This window comes from Epinephelus lanceolatus, chromosome 7, assembly GCF_041903045.1.
Source record: "Epinephelus lanceolatus isolate andai-2023 chromosome 7, ASM4190304v1, whole genome shotgun sequence".
Classification (NCBI taxonomy): Eukaryota; Metazoa; Chordata; class Actinopteri; order Perciformes; family Serranidae; genus Epinephelus; species Epinephelus lanceolatus.
Window position 1 is genome coordinate 39,844,963 of NC_135740.1, and position 11,607 is coordinate 39,856,569.

General features: G+C 40.7%; 1 protein-coding gene across 3 annotated transcripts; it reads right to left on the minus strand.

Annotated features, from left to right (window-relative positions):
- Nucleotides 1-352: 352 nt before the first annotated feature.
- On the minus strand, nt 353-11,165 carry pcgf1 (polycomb group ring finger 1). Of its 3 annotated transcripts, none has more exons than XM_033632654.2 (9): nt 11,026-11,165; nt 8,967-9,072; nt 8,691-8,843; nt 8,388-8,459; nt 7,658-7,763; nt 7,460-7,502; nt 4,362-4,445; nt 857-937; nt 353-536 (listed from the first exon to the last, which is right to left on the minus strand). In XM_033632654.2, exons 1-9 carry the CDS (start codon nt 11,110-11,112, stop codon nt 486-488), a joined length of 783 nt encoding a protein of 260 aa, XP_033488545.1. In that variant the 5' UTR covers nt 11,113-11,165; the 3' UTR covers nt 353-485. The 3 variants fall into 3 exon arrangements, with proteins under 3 accessions (XP_033488545.1, XP_033488542.1, XP_033488543.1); XM_033632651.2 differs by having other exon boundaries at nt 4,362-4,448; XM_033632652.2 differs by having other exon boundaries at nt 4,362-4,448; nt 8,967-9,069; nt 11,026-11,130.
- Between the last annotated feature and the right edge of the window lie 442 nt (nt 11,166-11,607).

Sequence of the window (11,607 nt, forward strand, 5' to 3'; positions counted from 1 at the left end):
CAATAAAAATAATTTAATCATCTCTTTTTTGCTTGCAACATGCTGGTGGTTCATACCTCAAACATATTTCAACATACAATTATATGTGTACATTTTATTAGCCACTTCTGTTGCTCATAACTGCAAGTCGCTGCACCATTAATCACACGTCGTGACATAATGGTAGATAAAAAGGTTATTACAAAAACCAATAATTTATTAATTCTCTGCAAAACTTATGTAGCACATCAGAAGTATAAGAAACTATGATGTCTTAAAATTCAAAAGTAAATAAACATATTTTAACCCGTCCAAAAGGAAGCAAACAGCAAACTCCAAAAATATACTCCACTGCACGCAAGTCATACAAACTATTATTTTTCCCATTTAAAATTTATTTTCAAAAATACAAAACAAGGAAAATAAGTATATGTACACAAACACTATTAAAATAGAATATGTATGGTACAAAATATGTACAGCTGTCCTCAGGGTGAAAACATGTCCTATCTGGTCCTTTTGTCCTTGATGGTGTAGTGAAGGACTAATGGTTGGGCCTGGGGAGAGAGGAGTTTAAATATTAGAAATTAATTACCATTGTCTAAACAGATGAGCTATTTCTTTTGTATTTTTCATAATGTGTCAACTCCAGTGCTGTGCTACATGTGGTCACACTGCATCAAAAATGTTCAATACATTTTGTAACACTGTAAAATTGAATTTGACAGTGAAATGCAATGATTTAGTTTTTTTCCAAGTTACATTTGAAGACTTCTATTCACCATTATACATCTTCACTGAACTACAGTACAAAGAAATGTTGTCCAAGTGTGAAGGAATGCATTGTTGGCACCAGTTAACGGTGGCTGTACTGTACCTTGCCAAACCAGTGTGAGAGCCATAACCGTTTCATGGTCATGTGATCGGGCAGAGACTCGTTATTGAACAACATCTGGACCTATAGGGAGACCACACAAACAGATGTGAAGGGGGATGTGGAAGGAACATATGCGATTATTTTTATATGAGAACCTGTTTGTGGCTGGTAAAAGATGGGACGAGGAGGCAGAGATAGTTTTCTCCCACTGAAAACACACAAGTTAAATTTGAGACAAATATCTGTTATCTGTGGCTAAATTAAAACTATGAAGACACATGCATTATTTGATGAAGACTCCACATCGACAGCAAGTCACAGGAAATCTATTCATTCCTACAGAGCTGAGTGACCAGAGAAACACAGCTGATAAAAAGACGGAGACAGACTTTCAGTGTCAAGTTTCTGCACTGCTGTTTTACTGTACTGACTGTGTTTAATGAACCACACTTTCAAACAAGAGGAATTAAATCTCAACAAATATACAGGTATCCTAAGCTCTAACGTAATTTTAGCCAGTTTTATGCAAGCAATATAACACACAACAATACTGACTCAGACTGATTAGCACTTGGCCAATTACCAAAAGGTAAGTCTTCTTCAAATTGTCATACATTTTTCGAGTTTGTATGTTGCCAGTCTAATCTGTGGTTCGGCAAATTTTGCCAGTAAGTCATTTAGCTATATAGCAATGAGCAAAAGTAGTGCATTAAAAGCCGTTTCCCACCACACACGGATTTTTGTCTGTAACATTTGCACCAAACTTTATAAAAACTTGATCAACCTGTGGAAATATATGTGTGACCAATGAAATCGTTTGTTCCTTGTGATGTCATACCTCCAGGTCATAGCTAGCTTGTTGCCAAAATGGGGGGAAATGTCTCATCAATTTGCTGTCTGTCTCAGCTGGGATACAATAAAGAAGGTAGTGTAGCTGATATGCACTTGCTAATGTTGATGCTAATGCTAGCAACAACAGCTAACATTAGCATCAAATTTGGGGGCAGATTAGTTTATGAATTGTAGAGTCAACTTAAGCCCCTTAGATCAGTGTTTCCCACCTGGTGGGTCGCCATGCAAAAGTGGCGCAAGTGACTTACAAATGTGTCAAGTTTGTAAAAACTTTATTTTGAAGTACAAGCCGGGATTTCCGGCACAGAGCTTTTAATTTGAAGTGCCGTTTCCTGCTGTAGCGTGAATGAATAACAGACAGCTACTTGACAGAGACAGCAAACTAGCTTGATGACATGGCCAAACACAAGTATGACGCTAAATATATTTCACTGTGTGGACCTTGATCTGATGACTAAGGAGAAATCTGGTATCCTGTGGTTGGACCAGTCAGGAACCACTGCCTTCAGGCCCGGGGGGCAGCACGGTGGTGTGGTGGTTAGCACTCTCGCCTCACAGCAAGAGGGTTCCCGGTTCGATCCCGGGTGTGGGAGCCCTTCTGTGCGGAGTTTGCATGTTCTCCCCGTGTCAGCGTGGGTTCTCTCCGGGCACTCCGGCTTCCTCCCACAGTCCAAACACATGCAGATTGGGGACTAGGTTAATTGATAACTCTAAATTGTCCGTAGCATGAATGGTTGTTTGTCTCTATGTGTCAGCCCTGTGATAGTCTGGTGACCTGTCTGGGGTGTACCTTGCCTCTCGCCCGATGTCAGCTGGGATAGGCTCCAGCCCCCCCGCGACCCTCAAAAGGATGAAGCGGTTAGAAGATGAATGAACTACTACAGGAACATCCTCTTGCTTGGCGCTCTCAACCGCTGTCTCAACCGACGCCGTTAGCGGTGTCTGTAATAACTCAATAAACGGTCCGTGAAAAACATATTTTTTCCAGCAGATATCTTAGTTACAACATGATTGAGCTAGCAAAGCAGTTTTGTGTTGCTATGTGTGGTATTTATTCAGTTTTGGGAAATCACGATGTCTAGAAAGCATCAGTGGCTGCAGCTGACAGGGACAGCTAACAGCAGCAGCAAAGCTAACATCAGGACGTCATCTGTTAAAAACCTCCCGTTGTCGGGAACATGAAACTACTCCAGTTAGCTCAATCATGTTGTAACTAAGACATCCGCTGGAAAAAATATTTTTTTTCCATGGACCGTGACCGGAGTTATAACAGACACCGCTAACGGCGTCCCCCGCCCACCCCCCCGTCAAAATGGTCGCGCAACGATTACGTCACATACAGAGCCCGGTAACTTTATAGGAACCTTCCTCCTACTCCGCTCTCTCACTGGAGACACAGCGGTTGAGAGCGCCAAGCAAGAGGATGTTCCTGTAGTAGTTCATTCATCTTCTAACCGCTTCATCCTTTTGAGGGTCGCGGGGGGGCTGGAGCCTATCCCAGCTGACATCGGGTGAGAGGCAAGGTACACCCCAGAGAGGTCACCAGACTATCACAGGGCCAACACATAGAGACAAACAACCATTCATGCTCACATTCACACCTACGGACAATTTAGAGTTATCAATTAACCTAGTCCCCAATCTGCATGTGTTTGGACTGTGGGAGGAAGCCGGAGTGCCCGGAGAGAACCCACGCTGACACGGGGAGAACATGCAAACTCCGCACAGAAGGGCTCCCACGCCCGGGATCAAACCGGCAACCCTCTTGCTGTGAGGCGAGAGTGCTAACCACCACACCACCGTGCCGCCCCCCTGTAGTAGTTCCTGCCCCCCAAATAGTACCAGGAACTTCTTCAGTGGAAACGGGCCTTTAGATAGTCTCTCTCTTGATAGGTTTTTGTTGTGTGAAGTGGACATGAACACTACTTAGGAGGACTTTCTTGATGAATATTGAACATGGCATCATGGATAATTTGCAGTGGACTCAATGTGCATAGTTATCATGAGGAAAATTTGCATGTATATTTTCCATATTCCTGCATCACAACCTTTAACAATAGTTATTAAACTGTATCTTGGCACTGATATGACAGTGTGTACCAATTTATGAGTTACAAAGTGACATTCAGTTAAGAGAATGTGAGTAAACATCTGATAAGCAACCAAAACTTATTTTACGTAGTGACTGTTTGAGACCAACTTAGTTTGTATTAACAGTGGGAGGTCAGGGACGACACCTCATTCCACACATGAATCTTGCTTGTAAAATCTTGGCCAATAAGACCCGCAATAAATGTTGAACAAATGTCAAAGAAGCCTTGAAAGTCATGAATTGCTCTTTGTCTGGTGTTGCAAAATTGTCTCCAAAAATACAGTTACGAAGCCACCAATGATTCAGTGAGAGTCAGTGCAAAAAAGTAAAAAGAGTATGTTTACCTGCACATTGGCAAATGTAGAATTATTGTAAATGTTCTTCCATTAAATAGAAGACATACTGTGTGTTTTGAAGGCAGTGGATAATGCAGCTCAATAGCCATTCCACACATGTCCTCATGAACTTAATAAGCCAAATGCACATTGAAAAATCTTTAATGTAATGTCATGTGTCCCATAATGTGTTCTCCTATCGAATCAATGACGATTATTGACTGACCTGATGTTTTTCCACGTTTAGTCGATGACAAAGCACTTTCCGTAGGTGTCTCACCTCCGCTCGCACAGAACAACGAACAAACTTCTGCTGCAGAGACAAGGTCAAACAAACAGGCTGTAAAACTCCAGATGAGCAATATGATCAGTCAGTGACAGGCTGAAATCAAGAAGGTTAGTCTCATAAATCATGACCAGCTGTACATTTGTGTTTCATACGCCAACGTTTGTGACCAACATGGAGCAAGTTTTATTTTCAGAAAGCAAGTTAAGATGCCTGATTTACTTCAGTATTTAACATGTAACTGTACCGTGGAATCACATCAGTCATTGTGCGTTTGGATTTGCTGCTTGTGGAGCCACCTGTTGCAGAAGTAACTTATTGTTCAGAGCAGACTGACATTTTCTCTGTTTAGTTGGTCAGATATGTAAAAAGAAATATCTCTTTAGGTATGCTTGCAACACTGGAAGCACAGGCTGTTTAATTTTGGCATTGAAATATTAGTTTTTATAATGTGTATTGAAAGTTTACGGTCACAAACTTACACTGTTCTGTGACAAACACATTTCCAGCACAAAAGAAAATGAATAACAAGGTAGTAGCGTATCGACAAGGTGTGGCACACTCCTGGTCCCGACTGACTTATTATACACTCTTAACTCGTGAAGCTTAACTTCCTTTTTCCACCTGAATGCAGTGCAAAATGTTTTTTCTTTAACTTTCCACCTCATTAAAAAAACATGGATTATGACTGGATGTACAGGGGACACAGAAAAGCATGAAACAAAAGTTAAGAGTAAAATTTAAGTCCAAATGTTACCAGCTAACCTGTTTTATAAGTTCACACAGAGGGTGGAGTGAAACACTAGTTCATATATCAAGAGTCAGGAATGGAACCAATGAAGCCTCGTGTTTCCATTCCAAAAGGAAACATTAGACACAACAATAAACAACATTTTGATTTCTCATAGTGGTCAAAGAGGACAAGGATGAATAATGATGATGACGCTTGTGGCGGTCACCAGATCACTTCACTAAAGCCCTGTCTACGTGTATACAGACATTTTTCAAAAAAGATATGAACACACAACCTTTTTTTTTTTTTAAACAAAAATTCATCTGTCACACTAGAATGCAGAACGACTTCTCATGCTCATTGGCGCTAGCGGCCTCCAACATTCTTCCCATGTCACAAAGGCATGAAAGTGCACAGCCTCACTGTGTTTCCTAAACACCTACTGAAAAGCTCATCACTGTTGTTTCCCTTTCGATAAAAGGATGTAGGAACTTATTTTAACATATGAGTGATGCCCTGGATATGGTTATGTTTTCCTTCCACTCCTCACTGACAACAATCCCACTCTCCAAATTGTCCCACCACCTTCTAGTTTGACCGGGTCTGATCCAAAACTGCTGTTTCTGATGGACTGTAGACCTCACACATATCACGCAAACAAACCCGTGAGTTAGGTGGCAATATTGTTATTTCTGTTGCATGCTCATGACACAGAGCAACACTGGGGATACGCGAATTGAGGAGATTTCTAAACACTCTCTTTTACATATTAACACGGATACAAACTGGAGTATTAAAACATCTGCAACCTTATAAAGCAATTTAAAAACTCTCCATTTAAGAAACCTTAAACTCGTGTGTGGACAAGGCCAAAACATTAGGGAAAAAATAATATGTAAATATCTGTATACGTTTAGACAGGGCCTTAAACACCTAATTTACATCCTGTGGGACTTTGTAATAATCTTCTCATACTGTAAAACCAGATTAAAAACCCGAAATGACGAGATCCTGGTCTCTTTGAATATAAACTGACATCTGGACATGTGAAATAAAACATCTCACTTCCTATGGAAACATAAAGTGACTGATGGCCTCACAAGTCAAGAGTCCTTAAAATCTTCCATAGTGAAATATGTAAAACAAACAAACTGAAATCTTGATTTGAGCCCTGATTTGGGGTACCACACATGCATGTGTTAACCAAGGGTGCCCTCTGCTGGCTGGCTGAAGTCCCTGCAGCATGTACAACAATATTGGCTTTGCAGTGTGGATAATAAACACTGTGGACATCTGTGTGTTTTAGTTAAAAATCTCCCACAAGGATCTTTGTTTAAGGCTTGATTCAGTACAATTTAGGCACACACACACACACACACACACATACACACGTCCCTCGACAAATGGACCTGTCAGGAGGATTCAGCCACAGAGGGAAAAGCCCAGCAAAAACTGACAAGGTAGGCACTATTTTCAGTTTAGTGGGCTTGAAATTGCTTAACAAGCTGTGTTTCAGATGCCAGCATTAAAACTGCCAAGATGTAAATTTGTATGAACAGGCACGAGGAAACACTGTGGGAGTGAACATACTATGTGACGTTCATAAAGGCATAAAACAACTTGTTAAACTTTGGCCATCACTAATGAAACTGCTGGGATCACGGTCACTATTAGCTCTTCTTAGTCCTTCTTCTCTTAGTGAGTTTGCCATGAAGAAAAAGACACTCACAGGAAATTGCAATCTTCCGGTGCACTAGTCAATTTGAAACAAAGATAATAAAAACATTTGTTTGACAGAAATACCCTGTTGTATGATGGCTGGAAAAATGTCCTACAAGTCAGCACTAATCACCACAAACACAGAGTCAACATCTTGGCTATCTTGCCTCAAGTTGTTAGTTAAAAACACTTTTTCAAACAATTATAAAATCCTCAATTACTGAGAAATTAGTGGTTTGGTCGAGAGATTAAGATGATTATATGCCTCGCTGGTGTATACTTGTCCCACTTATCCCCATCTCTCTGCGAGTGTGAGGCAGCCAGAGTAACCAGCTCTGAGTGCTGAATTCTGCTGTTGCTGCAGATGTCATTGTGCCATGTATTTGCTTAGCAGTTAAGGGTAGAAAATTACTTGTTCAGGCTTCAAAAATGTGTCCCTGGAGACATGTTTTGCACGGCTGTGCAAACCTGTGAGCTGAGTTGCTTTCAAAGCATCCATAACCGGCTTCACAATCTCACTAAGTACACAGACTTTACTGACAGACAATGCTAAATATCACTAGGACAGTTTATTGGTATGACTTACCTGGAGAGTAAGTTTCGTCTTATCTTTTCCAGCAAGCGATGAACTTTAAAGACAAAACAGAGAATCAGGTTTAACTTGAAAGTCTGACACACATAGCAGCATATTTTATCTAGTCTATCAGTCTTATTTCTTAGGGATCGTATGACATAATAAATGCAGAACACTGTTAGATGCATCCACCAGAGATAAAAGACTCACCTTAGCCTTTCTAAGCACAGCGAAACCTGCTCATCATATCTGTAGAAGTGGGCTTTTGAATGGTCGAAGCTTGTGTACGGTAAACCTGTAGCGTCGGGTACAGCATCTAGTTAGAAGGGAGGGAAATGGTTTTAATTTTACAAATCAAAGAACACATTCACTAAGTCTGACTGGCAGGTTGTTGCAATGTAGTCTGTCCAACAGTAACGCAAACTGCAGCCAGACAGAGACAGTTTGAGGCCACATCCACACTTATGTTTTCATTTTAAAACGCCATTTTAAAGGGAGAACAATCTCAAGTTTTGTTTTTTGAAATGATCTCAATCCATACTAACACGCCTGAAAATTATCACATGACTGATCACACACACGAGGCATGCACGAGCAGATGTAAACAGGAAGCAGATGCCTGGGGGTTGGTTGCTTGGTTACCGGAAATAAAAATACATAAGTATAAGGCAGTTTTGGTGGCGGAAAACAGATTGGAAGTTGCAAAGTAATATGGAAACATATCAGAGTGGTAACAGGAGCATTATCCAGCACCAGAGGAAGCCAAGGCAGTGGGAAAGAGTACCCACACAAGAAGGATAAAATCACAAATGGCAGACCTAGCTTTAATGTTCTGGCATGACACATCATAACCATCATGTGATCCCAATCTGGTCTCCAATTTGATTTAATCACATACAAACTCAACGCAGACTGAGACATAAAAAAATTGAAGACTTACCATCTCCAGCTGGTTGGATGACTCTCTCTAACCCTCGCGACTGATAAAATTCCTTTATTCTTTTGTCTTCACCTGAGTGTGGACATTAGACAAACATGGCAGACGTTGCGACAATACTGATTTTCAAATACGTTAAAAACAGGTGGTATTTACAATGTTAAATACTGTCTATAGTCAACTAGCTGTAAAGCAACATTTCATTTTAGTAAAACATTTTCTCTTTAGACTTCACAAACATCAAATTCTCATAGGAACTTATTCAACAGTTTGTAGCACAGATGCAGAGAGCAGTGTTTTACGTACTTTCTTGTAGTCCAGGCACCAGTTTGTAGACAATGTCTTGCATCACTCGATCCAGTTTGAGGTTGAGTAGAGGCTGCGTTTCATGGATTTTGATGTTGCACATGGGACAATACTTGCTCGTTTGCAGGTATTTCACAATACAACTTTTACAGACTGTAGAGCAGAGAGGAAAGTGAGATATTTAATTCTCACGTTGATTCGTTCATCCAGCTTAACATCTAAACAAGTTAATGTCGTGAACAAATTAGTGTCTTGTCCATCTCTGTTTAAACTCACAGGTGTGCAAACACTCTGTAATAGTTGTGGCATCGATGAAGTATCCCGCACACAGGTAGCAGACGATGTGTTCGTTCAGGTCCTTGATCTTCAACTTGACCTCCTCCTGACACAGAAAAAGGTCTTTTACATCTTTAAAAAGTTCAAAAGTTTGGTTAAAACATTGATTTATACCACAAACAAGTTTAATAAGCACAGCTCCTCTGCACTGCCAGGGTTTAAAGCCAAAGACATGTCACCTGAAAGCAAACGATACTATACACCATACAGCATCTTTCATTTTTGCTCTAAATGATCAAGATAGCTTAACAGAAATTGAATCATAAACAGTGACTCTACAAATATCTGCATACTATTTGCTGCTAAAACTTTGAGGCCACTTTTAAAGGTCCACTGTGGGAGATTTAGGGGCATTTAATGGCATCTAACAGTGAGGATTGCAGTCTGCAACCAGCTGGAACTTCTCCTGGTTAGATTTCCCTCAGTCTTTATTGTTTGGCAGGTTTTTACCAGGAGTCAGATTAGGATTAGGGTTAGGTCTCTTCCTCTCCGAAATAAATGGACCAGGTAATGAAAACTTGTAAAAAACACTGAATAAAGTAGATTCAGTGTTTCTCCTGCGCATGTCACAGATGGTCTGCTTGCCCAGCACCTGCAAATGTGTGCTCACTTATTTTCTGTGATAACTTTGAGTGCTTTTTTTTTTTTGTTTCTGATCCACATGTTCAGGAGGTTTTTACTGGGAGCTGAATTATCGAAAGAGGTCTCTTCCTCTGCAAAACAAACAGACCAGGCGATTAAAACCAGTAAAGACACAGACCCACTCCCTTTGTAAACATTAATAGCTCATTCTTTGGGAGTGAAAACACTGCAATTCAGTTTTTCTATGGTGATTTTACACTAGACGAAACATACTTACTGTATTATATTTGCCAATATATCCCCTTAAATCTTACACACTGGACCTTTAAAGCAGACTGGATATGCAACACCTAGGCTATATGTTATGGTGTAAAGACTTACGACTGATTATGCACTGTGAGTTTGAATTTAACGTCATGTTGTGATGGCTTTGATGAGCAACAAACTGCACAGAAGATTCTGTAGGACATTTTTGTTTGCAATCATCACTCCCCCAAATACACAACATTATTCATCTCCATCAGAATCTGCATATAGCAGGGTAAATGACCTGACTTTATGTTGCAGTCCTGTATCTGACAAACTCTGATCCTGTGCAGCAGTTGGGAGAAATCTTCCTTGAGATGTCTTGGTTAAGGTTAGGGGAAAAGTCTTGGTTTGAGTTAAACTGAATAGATTTCTCTCAGAAAGGGCTTTCTTGGAGAAAGGAAAACTTCTCCAGTGTGCATCTGGATAAGCTAGCTGACCCTGACCTTTGACCTCCGTGTGTAAGGAAGGAAGTAAACGTTAAGAAATGAGACATGTTCCTATCAACAGTGATTTATCATACTGAAACAAAGCTACATTTGAGCGGAACCAACAAAAAAGTGGGTTTTAATTTGGTGCTCGGGCTGACTAACGTACCACACTAACAGCAAATCCAATGACGCTTAACAAACACGTATAACTCGTTTAACAACGCGGGGTGTTCCCAGTAGACACAAACCAACGGCAGGTCGAAACAAACCGCCGTTACTTCACTGTTCAATACGCGGAGCCAGAAGAAGCAGCAGCCGTTACCGTCCCGGTTCACTCACACAGCGTCTGAACTACAAGTTAACTCTGAGTGGAGCTGACGAACACAGCTGAATATGTGACGTAAAATGAGTAAAATAACAGTTACTTGATATTATTTCGGCACGTTGCTCCACTGTTGTGGCAGAACAACACGGGTGGACTCCCACCATCCACGCATGCTCACACACGCTTTCCTTCACAGCGCTTCAGCTTGGCTCTCCCTCTCTCTCTCTCTCCATCACGCCGCGGAGACGACAACGATCTCCCGCTAATGCGCGTGTGTAACTCGGCTCCGGTAAAGTTTGACTCCCCGTACGTTTCTGCCCCAGCGAGCAGGAGCTCCAACAACATGCCCACTCACCTCGTTCCTCAGCGGGTCCAGTTTGTAGACGGACTGTAGCTGATTTCGTAGCCGCATCGCTATGGCCATCGGACCTTGCTCCGCCATCTTTGGGAATTATGCTTTCTTCCGGGTAAACCGGAAGTGGCATTTTCTGCGAGCTGGAGGAGGCGGGTAAAATAAGAAGAAGAAAAAATGAAAAATAAATAAATAACTTAAATATAAAGACGAATGAGAATCTGTGTTATAGAGCAAAAAAGAATAAGAAAACATTTTTTAATTTCCTCGACTTTATTTTATTTCTTTTTAAAACAGCATTTTCTACGTTAAGTAGAGAAACGTACAAAAAGGAACGTACACAAAGAGAATGCATAACTTTGGCAGGTACTCCTCAATCTCTACTATAAAATGACTTTTTTACAATATCAGTACTATGGAATGCAAAAGGCCATTAGCAATTGGTTATGTCCTCTGTTGAAGGGCTTACATTTTTTTTTAAAAAAAAGTAATTTTTCTGACTTTTAGTTTGAGACAATCCGGCCTTTACTATTAAAGGTATTTTAATAGAGCATGGTGTTATATTTTTCAAGGGGGAATAATCAC

Bases quoted from the DNA above. Each gene is read 5' to 3' on its own strand.
- pcgf1 (XM_033632651.2), bottom strand. From the start codon at position 11,112: ATGGCGGAGCAAGGTCCGATGGCCATAGCGATGCGGCTACGAAATCAG. The intron at 9,073-11,025 runs GTGAGTGGGCAT...TTTCTGTGTCAG, and splicing joins TGGACCCGCTGAGGAACGAG to GAGGAGGTCAAGTTGAAGAT. The intron at 7,764-8,387 runs GTAAGTCTTCAA...CCTTCTAACTAG, and splicing joins CATCCAACCAGCTGGAGATG to ATGCTGTACCCGACGCTACA.